Source organism: Melanotaenia boesemani, chromosome 5, assembly GCF_017639745.1.
Source record: "Melanotaenia boesemani isolate fMelBoe1 chromosome 5, fMelBoe1.pri, whole genome shotgun sequence".
Lineage (NCBI taxonomy): Eukaryota > Metazoa > Chordata > Actinopteri > Atheriniformes > Melanotaeniidae > Melanotaenia > Melanotaenia boesemani.
The window spans coordinates 23,400,416-23,414,809 of record NC_055686.1 but is presented as its reverse complement, the minus strand read 5'-3'; the positions used below and the strand labels follow the sequence as shown (position 1 = coordinate 23,414,809).

Sequence of the window (14,394 nt, the reverse complement as noted above, 5' to 3'; positions counted from 1 at the left end):
AAACATTTCCAAAAAGCCTACAGTGTACTTACTGATGTGGTTTCAACAGCATTGAGAGCCATGGTTTTTTCAAAGTACTCCTTTTCTTTAGCAGTTAGAAGAGCCATTTTACAAACCTCTGCATAAGACCACTCTGCATTGCAACCAAACTGGCCACAAACAAATCTACTTCCACCCTTAAAAAAAAAAAAAAGTTTAGTCATTAGATCACAAGTTAGAAACAAGGCATTAAATATTACAATTTTTTCTCTTCTTGCAGCCTACATCTTCCAACAATTTCATACACCAGTTGGTGAGAGACGTTGGAGTCACAGCATGACCACAGGACATCTGAGCTCTTCTAGAAGAGAAACCTTCATACAAAACTGGGAAAAAAGACAAGAAAATGATCTATAATTAAACATTAAGTGCATTAACATTTTAAGTATACAACATAGTTTCACAAATTTGTATCCCAAGCTCATAATTTATAACGTAGTTTTGTTTTCTTCATTTCTTTAGACCGAGAACTACTTACAATCTAAACAGTCCTCTTCATCAACAAATTTAAGTGTGGGGTCACCGGGGTCATAACACTTCTCTTGTTTTGTTGATGCATTTGAACCCATCCTTATTTGTTGTATTAATCTGCTAAATAAATAACATATAACAAAAAAATTTTCATTTAATGTTCAAGAGAAAAGCATGCAGCTTCGCAATAAAAGGCTAAAGGGTATACTAAGCAATGACATGCGGTCATGAGAGGCAGTGCCTCATGATTAAAAAAAAAGTACATAACATTTTCCACTGATCATTGTTAAAAATGTATTTTTAGTATGACTATACACATTTTTTTTACATTTTATTAAGTAAAAATGGTCGGATTTGAGTATTTCTCGATCAAATACAGGGCAGAAACATCGTGTGAGGCAGTGGCGAGCTGTGCCTTAACCCTGTCTGCGCGATCCAATACAAACTGGGTTGCATGACGCGTGCCCGTTTCTGTTCCTCAGCATATTGCCAATATGAACTTTACAGAAATATTTGCTATATACCATGACTCTTTACAGTCTGTGTAATGTCTTTAATGTATGTGTGAGAGAATTATTCCTGCTGTAAAATAAAATGCAGAGAAAAGTCAAATCAAGGGGGCGCACTCACACACCAACACGGTGTGTTGAGGAATGCTGATGGGATATGACGCATTACCAGTGGTTGCTTACTGTTGGATGTATGGTGAAATAAGATGCCCTTTTCAGTTCTTAAATCTGACTCCAGAGGAGTCAGTGCCTCGCCAGCCATGAACCTCACCACATGTCTCAAATTTAAATAATAAATGGGTTACGCTGATCTTGAAATGGCTGAATAGATCACACATTTATTATATTACGCATAAATCAGCTTCAGCACAAGTGAAACGTTTAAAGAAATGTTTCTTAGCATTTCCTCTCATAACTCTTTCTTTCTTTCTTTCTTTCTTTCTTTCTTTCTTTCTTTCTTTCTTTCTTTCTTTCTTTGTTTTTCTTTTAAACCCTGTTAGTTGGTCAGAAGGCTAAAACGTAGCACGAGACACAGAGTTTACATAGACTCAAGTTTTTTAAAAACGCACTCAAAAGGAACCGAGAGACACCAGATCCCATGGCTTTTAACTCTCGTGCGACGGTGAAACCTACAGTGAGTAAAACAGTTCTAGGTGACTTGCGTGGCGATCGTCTATAGACTGTAGTTGGTGTTCATAAAACTGCAGCTGCTGCATGCAGCACCGTGTATAACACCGTGTTTTCACCACACGATCTCTGTGACCCGTTTTCAGTTACAAAGTGAGCGAGAAGTTAGGGGATGCTAACTAAACAAGACATTTTATTTTTATAATTGTTTAACAGATACAACAAGCAAAAAAGGAAAGTGCAAAATGCAGTCTCACCTAATCTCTAAAAGATCCTGTGTTTGGTTTCCTTCTTATAAGCTGAGCCCAAAAGACAAAATCCTGTTACAATAAATCGTGACTGTTTAAAATGATAGTGAAAGTAAGTCAAGGGGCTTTCCTGTCAGCCAGGCGAACAGGAAAAAAACAATCCTGGGGTTTTACATGTGTTGTTTATCAATACACCTTAAACACTTCTACATGTAAACTTTTTTGTAATATATAATAGCTAAATAAATTGTTCGAGCAACACACGTTGCAATAGGTTATATTGACCCCACACCGACTATTGCTATTGCAAGTGTTTTGGGAGAATACAGAATGTGCAATATTTCAGCTTAAGAAGAGTCTAACCTTTTGTTAAATCTGATTAATATATTTAAAATCAAACTGGCAAAGTCGTAGGGGTTTTCATCTTTATTTTACTGTTTTCGTTAAAGATCAAACAGTATTAACATGGGTCGTGGCATTATATAATCAAAACTTATTTGAGAAAGGAATTTCCATGCACAGTATCCCCATTCACTTTACACTTTATACGGTGACAAAAGGTTTATCAAAGACTCAATTCTTCTAAATAAAAATATTTTGACGTTAAGATGTGTAACTAACAGATCTGAAAAGGACCGCCCCTTGGCTGCCTATAAATATCGTCTGTCGACGTTCACTCCTCAGAAATTCAACCAACAGTCTCAGAGTGTCATCTCACAAGAAAACAAGATGTGCAGAGCCGACCTAATCACTCTTCGCTCCAACACTGGGGAGCAGACGACGATCCCCCTTAATAACAAGGTGCAGCTCAGGGGGCAACATGTGACGGTTGGGGAACTGAGGCAACGCGCAGCGGAGGTGTTTCCAAAATCAGGTAAAAGTCAAACTGAAAAAAAACTTGAAGGGACATAATAATGATTTACTATAACTACACAAAATACCGTAGCATATAAAACCCTTTTCGTGAGTTTTAAAAGCAATTTAAATATGCCATCTACGAATAATTGCGCGTTTTCTGTTTGTCGTCATAATTATTGAGGAAAACTTGACGATACAGCTGTAGCTGATTGTTTACACACTACCAGTACACAACTCTGGGTGAAACGTGCAACATTTGACATTAAACTTTAGCCTATACATAAGCATTTGTTCATATTTTATACTTTGTGTGCAGGAGCAAACTTATAGAAACAACTAGGTATAGCTTACCTCTGAAAATAATAGAATAAAACTTTTTGTTTTAAATTTGTGCGCAGGATACAAAGCGAGTGACGTGCGGCTGATCGTGGCAGACAAGCAACTGAACGATGACTCTGTTCCACTCTGCCATTGTGGGATCGAGTCCGGGTCTGTTGTCCAGATGGTGTGTAAGGTTCACGGAGGCTGATTGACAGCATTGGAGCAAAGAGCCAAGACCGGAACCCTCAGGGCGTTTCATCCTTATAAAATATGTCATTCCTCTCAGTCACAGTTTATGCAAATCCTCGGGAATTATTTTTATAATGCAACTTTGAAAATCATATTTGAACGTAATCTTGTTCATCTTGGAACAAACATGTTTAGCGTTTCTAATTTATGTAAATGTACTCTTTTAGACATCTATTAAAATTTATTTTCTTATGTTTTTAATGTGTGATTGATTTTGAATCACAAATACTTTTAGAATTTAAAATCAAATCTTTATTTCCAAGTATAGCTTAGTTGACACCGTTTAAAGGTTATAATGTTATCTGAATTTAATTATTCGCTAAGTGTCAAACCTTATACATTGACTCTAAATTACACTTAGGAATAATTTGAATGACTTTTATTAAATGGTACATATATTGTATTAGAAAACATTGTGATCATCCTTCTTTTTATTATTATTATTATTATTTTATTTATTTGTTTTGTTTGTTTTTGCTTTTCTTTTAAATTGTTGGATTCAGGTTTATCTCTATTTACAGTAAGCTTTTGGATTACTAAATACAATATTAAAGTTAGTAAATTCAAGTAAATGTGGCCCTTTTTTATCAATTTAATGTAATTTTAGTCTATTTCAGCATAATGTTTGAAATTTGAAAGAGGAAGGAAACACAAACACCTCAAATGTTATACCATGTTTTTACACATGACAACACTATGAATACATGTTAGTTGCTATTACCAAACAACGTTCAGACACAAACTGTATGTTTGCAGTTGAATTAGTGTTTATATAAATGTTTTAATTCTCTTGAATGCATATTGATACTCAGGTTAAGTGTAAATTGGACATTTCACTTCAGTATGTAAAATGTTTCAATTGGAATGTTTAATTGTTCTTAATGAATAAGATGATATTTAAGGTGTATTTCAAGTCAGACTTGAAATACACGGTAACATGATGGCAAGTACTGTCACATTCAAGCACGAAGGTTCCTGGTGTGAGCCTTGGCTGGGTGACGGGCCTGAGCCGGGCCTTTCTTTGTGGAGGTTGCATGTGTAAAAGTGGTTTCTCTCTGGGTACTCCAGCTTCCTCCCAATACACTAATGTTTTGCAATCTATATGTACAGCTTTATGAATAATTTGAAGTGTATTCACAACTATTGCGCACACTAATGAGCAGGTTAAACAACAGTGAAATGTTTCCTGAAATGTTTCTCAGTACTTTCTCTAATGAGTGGTCATCAGAAGGCTGTAAAACACACGACGGGAGAGAGCACAGAGTTGCTGCTTCTAAATAACAAACACCAATCAGATAGTATTCATCTTGCCATCGTTTACAGTGATTCCATTAAACAGTTTTACCTTTACATTATGGCTGGAGGTGGCTTGTGTGGCGATCGTCTGAGGTTTGCGCCTGTTGCATATGAGACAACAGCTGGTGCTATAGATCATGTGTTAATTTCCTATTTACTGAGACTAAAAACAATAACTCAAGCGACTGATAAAAATGATAATGAAAGTAAGCTAAAAGTAAGGGACTTTTCCTCCAGCACAGTTGTTTCATTGTTTATCGAACTGCACTCAGTTGTTTGAGAACATAATCCAAAAATCCGGGGATTTTCCATGTCTGGTGTTGTTTGTCACGATACTCTGATCATATTCTAAATGTAGCCCTATCTTCTGAAACATTGTAAACATATTAACATATGCAATTATGACTACAATTGTTCCTGCATCACATATTGCAGTAGGGTCTTAATGGGTTGACAGGTGCTCACACTGACTTTGGCTATAACATTGGAAGTGTTTTTAGAGCATCTTGATTACTTTAAATAGTATCTTGAGCAAAAATATAGATTAAATCCAATTTATATTATTAATGTATATACATATATATTTAACAGTGTACTTACTGATTTGGTTTCTCTGATCTGGACTCCAGTGAACCACAGTGAGAGCCATTATTGTCAAATGGTGAAAATAAGGAAAAGTAGTGAACCTTCCCAGGAATGACCAAAATTATCCCAAGAGTGCAGCAACAGCTCCTCCAAGAGGCCACAAAAGACCCCACAACAACATCCAAAGAACTGCAGGCCTCACTTTCCTCAGTTAAGATCAATGTTCATGACTGCACCATAAAAAAGAGACTGGGCAAAAATGGCCTGCATGGCAGAGTTCCAGAACGAAAACTACTGCTGAGCAAAATGAACGTTAGGCTTGTCTCAATTTAGCCAAAAAACAAAATCTTGAACATCCCTAAGACTTTTCGGAAAATACTCTGTTACTGACAATACAAAAGTTGCACTTTTTGGAAGGTGTGTGTCCCATTACATCTGGCATAAAAGTAACACCACATTTCAGAAAAAGAGCTTCATACCAACAGTAAAATATGGTGGTGGTAGTGTGATGGTCTAACGCTGTTTTGCTGCTTCAGGACCTGGAGGAGTTGCCATGATACATAGAACTATGAATTCTGCTGTTGTTCTACCAAACAATCCTCAAGGAGACTGGCCATCTGTCCATGACCTCAAGCTGAAATTAACTTGGGTTCTGCAACTGGACAAAGATCCAGAACACATCAGCAAGTCCACCTCTGAATCGCTGAAGAATAACAAAATGAAGACTTTGGAGTGGCCTAGTCAAAGTCCTGACCTGAATCCTATTGAGATGCTGTGGCATGACCTAAAGTGGTGGTTCATGCTTGAAAACTCTCCAATGTGGCGGAATTACAAAAATCCTGCAAAGATGAGTGGGCCAACATTCCTCCACATAGCTGTAAAAGACTAATTGCAAGTTATTACAAACACTTGATTGCAGCTGTTACTGCTAAGGATGGTCTAACCAGTTATAATTTTTAGGGGGGCAATCACTTTTTCACACAGGGCCATGTTGGTTTTTGGTTTTTCTCCCTTAATAATAAAAGTCTTCATTTTAAAAAAAATGTTTTAGTGTTTGAGTTGTTTATGACTAATATTTACATTTTTTTGATGATCTGAAACATTTAGGTGTGACAAACATACAAAAATATTAGAACCCAGGAAAGGGGCAAACACTTTTTAAAACCACCTTATGTCTGTAAACTGCCTTGAGATGACTTTGCTGAGAATTAGCGTAATATACATTTCTTTCTTTGCCCAGATTTAAGTATCAGTTAATCAAAGGTCACGTCATACTGCTGCTGTGAAATGTAGCTATAAACACGGAAGCTGTGTGTGGTGTTACCTTCGTGGAAAGTCCCCAACATTTTCAATTTATGCTTTGTTTTCTAGAGATACTCCTGCAGTTCAAAGAAGTCACATGACTGCAGAGCAGCAATGCTTATCACCCAATTATATAATCTCATTTTGGCATTAGTATTTTCATTGCTATGGAATTCACCCCTTCCAATATGAAGTGCTCGGCACAGATGTACAAGATGTGGTGCAACAAGAAAAAAAACCACACTGATCACATTCCAGCACCGGTGCTGGTGTTTAAGGTAATTTCCAGTTTTCAAGCGGTGGCTTGATCATCATGCCAAAACAAAAAAGAAAGGAGGGACAGACTTGTCTTCTACAGGGTTTGAAATGTTTGCTTAAATAAAGTAATTACAGCAACAGTGCTTGACCTGACTGCAAATTTTACTTGTTAGCTATAAAAACAAAAAAAAAAAAAACAAACAAAAAAAAAAAACAGATTTTGTGAAATTTGCACAACAGTTTTTAATTTCCTGTTGTGATCTGTAATGCGCAGACTTGTGCATTTTCAATTTTAACTTTTCTTTAATTATGACAGCAGTGGCTTGTTTAGGTGACAGTAACGTAAGTCAATTTGTGTCTTACATAATGCAATGAAAAGAGTAGGGAAACACAAAAAAGCACAGATAAACTAGAGTGGAATTATAAGGTGTAACAGTTATTGTCATTTTACTGATATGCTTTAGACCCTTTAATTTTGTAATATAAAATGTTTTATATTTCATTTAAAAAATAAGTGAAACATTAAGATTGTGGAATAAATTAAAACTTAAATACTACAAAATTAATGAAAAACATTATTAATCCCAGGGGAATTTAGAAAAGGTAAAACAAAAGAATCAAGTAAGACAAACTGGAATTATGTAAGCACATTGTATGTAACTGGAATGGGCCAACTTTGTCCTACTCGGGCAACAGCTTCCTGTCTGCACTGTGTAATTAACCAGGACGCAAACACTGCAGTTCAGCCTTACAGGTGGCATATTTATTCTGGCACAGAATGCGAGAAGAAAAGTTCAGCAGCATCAACAAAAAGAAAACATCTCCACAGCCCCTCAGCACGCCTCCTCCATGACAGCCAAAAGAAGACTGAGGATACATATAATAATTTCCTTAGATATCCTGAACCATACACTCTAATGTATTAAGGTTTCTTTTGGCAAAACATTTTTACATTTCCCACAAGTTCTTCCTTAATATGAAAATATCCCACCACCAGCTGGACACAGAAGATCCTCTGAGAACCAACATTTTAATTAACATCAATACATATTATAAAAAACAAAATGTAGGCTACTTGTACAGTACTAAAAATATATCATGCAAAGCAGAAAAGTGGCAACATACAAAAACAAAAAAAAAAAATCTGCCACAGTACACATGAAGTCAACTGTTAGCACACATGCTGCTAACACATGCTGATGTCTCAAAAAAAAAAAAAAAAAAACTCAATAAAGACACTTCATTCTCTGCAAAACTAGGTCATAGACAGGTTGGAAATTATATCAATACATTAGCTAACCAATGTAATAACATCTGGTCTTTTACAAAATCTTCTAGGGAGAGAGTTTGCAAGAGCTCTGAGCAGACTTACCTCCTCTTGAAGCTCCAAAGATTATTCTTAATGGAAAACTAAATAAAAGACAATAAGACTTTTCTTCAAAAATAAATAAATAGACCGGAAAATAAAGGATATTTGGTGGAATGCATTACAAAGCCGTTTTTCCAACATATCCCAGATACATTACTGATCACAAACGAAAAAAGAGGAAATTTAGATTCTTGCACTATACTGAAAAGAAAAATGCAAATATACAAATGAACAGTAGTCCTTTTAAAGTCACCCCATGTTTACCGTAACACAAACATATTAGTTGTTTTATAAAAAAAACATATCTGAAAAATGGCATTTAAATATAGACTGCCAGCTAGGTAAGTATTAACTAGAAGACTTTTCCAAACCCATAATGGCCACAGCAGTAGACGTTTAATCAACATCAGACTTTGAAACAAGTATATCTATCCCTGTAGATCTAAGAATGTTTTCTGCAAAAGTGATGAAGTACAAGTTAAATTTCTACACTAAACCACATAAGACCAAGTAAACAATGAGCAGATTTTTTATTAAGCTTATAGTAAATGCTGTCCTGCCCTATCAAACCCCAAATAATTTACAAAAAGAGCCTCTTTTGCGTTGTCTCCTGCTGCCATGTGCATGCTCAGAACAGAGATTTGAATCAAAGTATAGGTTCATTGAAATAGTTTATGTAGCCTGTGGGCCCTTGAGCAACGGCCTTAACTGCCCCTCTGGTGCAGAAACATGGCAGCCCCCTGCTCTCTGGTTCATCTAGAGAAGGGTCAATCTCCCGATACAGATAAGTAAAATAAAAATTATGAATTATTATTATTATTATTAGTAGTAGTAGTAGTAGTAGTAACAGAAGTAGTTAGTAGTTATTATAATTTGGGTTCAGTTAGATCATTTGATTCAACTAGCATCTTGAATTTATGTTGATCTTGTTTTATGTTCTCTTCAAGATGCTTTCACCCCAATTCTAGAAAAGTTGGGATGCTTTGGAAAATTTAAGTAAAACAGAATGCAATGATTTGCAAATCTCATAAACCCATGTTTTATTTCGAAATAAGCATACACCGCAGATCAGGAGTTGAAACTGAAACATTTTACCATTTCATGGAAAGTATTAGCTCATTTTTTAAATCAGTGGCAGCAAAACATCTCAAAAGACTTGATACAGGGTAACAAAACGCTGGAAAGGCAGTTCGCACAAATCATAAATGACTGGAGAAGCATTTGACATCTAATCAAGTTAATTAGCAACAGTTCAGTAGCATGACAGACTATAAAAGGAGCATTTCAGAGAGGAAGAGCCTCTCAGATATAAAGATGGGTTGAGGATTAAGGTGACAAAATATGTCTAAATCAAATTCAAAATAAGCTAATATTGTCCATAAAATGGTAAAATGTCTTAATTTCAAGACCTCACATGTTCTTTGTGTTCTATTGAGAATAACAGATCTATAAAAATTTGCAATTAAATGCATACTGTTTATATTTTGATTTTAAACAGCATCTCAACTTTTTAGGAATTTGGGTTGTAGATGACTTGTTGGCAGTTGTTGGTATAGCCGTGGTGCTGTTCATGGTACTGAAGTAACATATAGATTTATTGTCATAACGTTCCATTTTTAACCTGCCTCATAATATACCGTATCATATTTTCCAGGTTTTTTATTAGTTTGGTTTTTCATACACATGATTTTCATTTCTATTTATCAAAGCCATTTCAATCTAAATAAATGTCATCACATGGCCTGTTTTGTTTTCCTTATTTTTGCCACCACACAGGTATGGAGATCTGTCTTGGGGCAACACCAGTGGAGCATGGTCCACAAATGGAACTTGTTTTTCTACATTCAGTATAGATTTTCAGACACACAAAACAAAACTTCACCTTACATCGAGGACAGAGGAGGTGTTTACAGTTTGTATTGAGATGCTCCAGCAGACAGCCACAGGTGGGACAAGCCCGGATGGAGGGACACCCAGTGATTTCTTTCACACACGTAAAGTTAATGTCTGGACAGGATCTCAGCGTTTGCAGTGACAGGTTGCTGCAGCCATCATTTTCACAGCAATCTGGCCGTGGCTGTGGACCCTTCCATTCCCTCATACACTGCCAGCAGAATGCATAGATCCGGCCTTTCTTTGCTGTGCAAACGTTGCAGCAGACCCTCAGATTAAATTCATGGTTTCTAACCACAGAGGATTTGCATCTTGGACACTGTGATGTGGTCATTATGAAAAAAAAGTGGATTTGTTATCATCGTTTCATTGTCACCATAAGAAATTGTTGAATAAATTTCCAAAAAGCCTACAGCATACTTACTGATCTGGTTTCAACAGCATTGAGGGCCATATATTCTTTAAAGCACTCCCTTTCTTCAGCAGTTAGAAGAGCCATTTTACAAACCTCTGCATAAGACCACTCTGCATCACAACCAGACTGGCCACAAAAAAATCTCTTCTCACCCTTTTTAGAAAAGATTGTAGGTAGGTAAAGGAAGCACTTTAGTCATTTAATCACATGCTGGAAAACAAACCACTAATTATATATTGTTCTTGTTGCAGCCTACCTGTTCCAACAATTTTTTACACCAGTTGGTGAGAGACATTGGGGTCACAGCATGACCACAGGACATCTGAGCTCTTCTAGAAGAGAAACCTTCACACAAAACTGGGAAAAACGACAAGTTAAGGTGGTTTTTAATTACAAAAACGTTTCTCTGTCTTTGAAAATCAGATCAGCTATTTTTTTTTTTTTTTTAAGATTGAGGAATACTTACAATCCAAATGATCCTCTCCATCGACAAATTTAAGCGTGGGGTCACAGGGGTCATAGCACTTCTCTGGTTTTGTTGATGCATCCGCATCCATCCTTAACCGCAGTAGGTCTAAACGACTATATATATTGAAAAAGCAGAGCAGGTTAAACAAAAGTAAAACGTTTTCTGAAATGTTTTTCAGTATTTTCTCTAACGATTGATCATCATAGGGCTAAAAAAAAAAAAAAAAAAAAAAAAAAAAGTATCCGTTGACCCAGGCATTAAATGACAACGTGGAAGAACCGACAAAAGCTCAGATAGTATTTAACTCGTCTGTGGCGTTTACAGTGATTGCATAAAACAGTATTACCTGTACATTATGGCTGGAGGTGGCTTGCGTGGCGATCGTCTGAAGTTAGTAGTACAGCTGCAAATGAATCAGCAGCTGCTGTGGCTGGAAGACAAGAATACACGGTATTTGTGACCCACTTGAACTTTCATGTAAAAGGGGCGTGAGACTACAGAGCAGGGTATGCCTAAATATGGTTACAAAGATATTTCTTTCTAGCGAGTCGACATATCAGTCCCCAAAAAGATCGTGTGTTAATTTCTTGACTGAGACCAAAAAAAGCGCTGATGAAAATGATAGTAAAAGTAAGCTAAAAGTAAGGGACTTGTCCTAGTTGCTTGAGCTGCACGACATGAGCTAAAAATCACGGGGTTTCCCTATGTCTTGTGTTTAGCACAATACTCTGATCATAAACTATGTGTTACCAAGGGTAATCAAAGAAAAAAAAAGAAAAAAACAAAGAGACGAAACAGAAGTAATAACTATATTTCTGTGACAAAAAAATGAGACACTCCCCTTTTTTCCTCCACTTGCCGTCCTACTCATAGCCTATCTGGTTTTCTTAGCCTATGTGCATCCGCGCACACAGGCGGATTGGTGCCCAATTAAACCTCAATCAACTGCATATCAAACTACTGCAAATAAACAAAACATAGATTTAATGCCAACAAGATCAGGTGTAAAGAGTTCTGTAAAGACGTCTGGGTAGGTACTGACAGGAGGACATAGATCATTTTAGCGGAAGATGGCCCAGTCACATCACAAAAGAGACAACTCGGACCAGGAACTAACTCTGGATTAACTTGGACAATAAAAACAAATCTTATAAGTCTAAAGTGGACAGCAGGTATCGGTACCAGAAAACTGCATTTAAAATAACCAAAACATTTTGATTAGATCTCTAAAAAAAAACACACATTAAACGACACAGCATACCTGCGGTGTCGAATTCCCACGCCCTGTCAACACTCGACATATATCCAACCCTGCCATACAAGATACCTTAAAAACTCATCCATGATATATAAAATTCAACCTATTAAAACCGTATTTACCCGATCACTGCTAAGGTCAAAATATACCTAAGACTGACGTGGCTCAGTAAACTGGCACTATCTAGTAAAGTGCCACTTCCGGAACAGCCCTAAGGCCAGAGCGACACCCCACGGTGCCACACGCTACACATCTTAACACCTTCAATTTTACAATAGGTCTTTATTGCTTGACAAATGCCAGGTGTCATAATATGTATTTAGCCGTTTCCGCTACAAGATCAATCTGTAGAATGAAGTATCAAATCCAAATTATTTGTGAAGTCGAATTCACTTAAAAATCCCTTTCACTTTGCAATGACAAAGGTTAATCACTACAGGCTATCTTCTTCTAAAAGATTATGATTAAGATGCATAGTGGACATTTAAACAAAAAGTGACATTCTCTCAAGACGTCGGCATAAACTTCTGTTTATGCTTAACTCCTGAGAAAGAAGTGTCTCTCGATGAAATAACAATTAGTAACTTATGCTTAATAAAAATACATTAATACACTTTGAAATCAGTTTATGTTGATTATCTGTTGGCAGATCCGAACTGCATAGCGGTTACGCGTTGAGTCTAAATAAATAAATAAAATAAAATAAAATAAAATAAACTTGTGTAAAGCACAGTAAAATCGTAGACGAAAAAACACACACGGGAGACAAAAAATTGCTTCTTATGCGGCTCAGCGCACAATCCGAACAGCTGTGAGTGAACGGCTCTTTATTGAACACACCCACATCAAATCAGTCTGGTCACACACAGCTGGGCCAGTAACTCTTCAAATTAGGAAGTGAACAAACTTCCAAGTGGAACAAACTGCCAGTGGAGATTAAACTTTCTCCAAATGTGGACATCTTTAAATCCAGGTTAAAAACATTTCATATTTCGCCTATGCATGAAATCTGCACTTTGAATTGTCCTGTACATGAAATGTGCTGTACAAATAAACAGCCTTGCCTTGCCTTGCCTTGAAAATACAAATTCGCAAATCAATAAAAACAACAACATAAAACGAATTATCTCAAGTTTACAAAACATAATATTTGGGTGCATCTGTCAACACAAAACAACAACTGAGAGCAGCTGTCAAAACCCCCAATCGATCTCATATTATCATACCCAAATGAGATTAGGAACGTCGTAATAAAATAAATAAATAAATAAAAATTATATATATATATATATATATATATATATAAAATTTACTCATATCCAAACATAAACTTGACAAACTTATTCAACTTGAATTTGGTTGCGGGTTAAGTCAACAAATCTATCACCATTTGATCAGTTGGACAAACGTACTTTCCCATCATTCACAGTTAATCTGATGAAGTGACACTTTATATCAACATGTTTACATCTCTGTCTACTGACAGGATTTCTGGCTAAGGAGACAGTACTTTGGTTGTCCTCATACACCTTTGGTAGTGTATACAGATATTTGTCCACGCCCTCTAAAAGTTGCATAAGGTACAAACACTCTTGGATGGTTGCAGCCAGAGCTGTATACTCTGCCTCACAAGTGGATAGAGCTACAGTAGGCTGCTTCTTTGTTTTCCATGAGACTAGAGTGCCTTCTTTGGTTAAGCTTACACAATAACCAGTCATATTTTTTCTGTCTACATCAGCAGCCCAATATCCATCACTGCTTGGATGCCCAGGCTCTCACTTTTTCTGTAGCACAATTTCCTGTACCCCATCACTGTTCTGTAGGTTTATCAGAATACAGAGACAGCTTGCTCACAACAAAACTCAAATCAGGTCTGGTACAGATAGTTAAGTAGATGAGGCTACCCACTGCCTCCCTGTACCTTGTACATCATCCAGTGCTATATCGTCTGTGTAATTCAATTTCTGCTCACATCGGCTGTCAAGCTTTTTTACCTTTGTTGGATTTTCTAACATATCATGTCTGTGACATGTTTACACAGACGTCATTCTGGATAAAATCAATACCAAGAAAATGTTTCGGTTTTCCTAAGTCCTTCATTTTGAACCTTGCAGTGAGCATGTTCTTCAAAACATTGAAAACATGTTCATCACTTGCTGCAATGATTACATCATCAACCCAGATGACCATATTCACTTTGTCGTGCTCCATTTCCCTTGTGTAAACA

At 36.5% G+C, this 14,394-nt stretch overlaps 2 protein-coding genes and 1 long non-coding RNA gene across 6 annotated transcripts in view; 1 reads left to right on the top strand and 2 right to left on the bottom strand.

The window, feature by feature from the left end:
* The window catches only part of LOC121639390 (E3 ubiquitin-protein ligase RNF19B-like), a 3,894-nt gene extending 1,898 nt beyond the window's left edge, over positions 1–1,996 (bottom strand). For 3 of the 4 annotated variants that reach the window (XM_041984583.1, XM_041984581.1, XM_041984584.1), the window contains exons 1-4: positions 1,904–1,996; positions 518–630; positions 265–365; positions 33–176 (exon numbers count right to left, since the gene is read on the bottom strand). In XM_041984583.1, coding sequence (XP_041840517.1) covers positions 33–176; positions 265–365; positions 518–608 — 336 coding nt within the window. In that variant the 5' untranslated portion in view covers positions 609–630; positions 1,904–1,996. The remainder of the gene's footprint in view (positions 1–32; positions 177–264; positions 366–517; positions 631–1,903) is intronic. The other variant, XM_041984582.1, reaches the window with a different exon arrangement.
* Positions 1,997–2,572: 576 nt separating this feature from the next.
* Positions 2,573–3,518, top strand: LOC121640377. The gene is made up of 2 exons (XR_006010445.1): positions 2,573–2,768; positions 3,151–3,518. It is a non-coding gene; the product is annotated as an uncharacterized LOC121640377 (long non-coding RNA).
* A 3,981-nt stretch (positions 3,519–7,499) lies between these two features.
* On the bottom strand, positions 7,500–12,392 carry LOC121639224 (potential E3 ubiquitin-protein ligase ariadne-2-like). Its single transcript, XM_041984384.1, has 6 exons — positions 12,171–12,392; positions 11,256–11,339; positions 10,907–11,022; positions 10,697–10,797; positions 10,450–10,593; positions 7,500–10,344 (listed from the first exon to the last, which is right to left on the bottom strand). Exons 2-6 carry the CDS (start codon positions 11,261–11,263, stop codon positions 9,889–9,891), a joined length of 825 nt encoding a protein of 274 aa, XP_041840318.1. The 5' UTR covers positions 11,264–11,339; positions 12,171–12,392; the 3' UTR covers positions 7,500–9,888.
* Between the last annotated feature and the right edge of the window lie 2,002 nt (positions 12,393–14,394).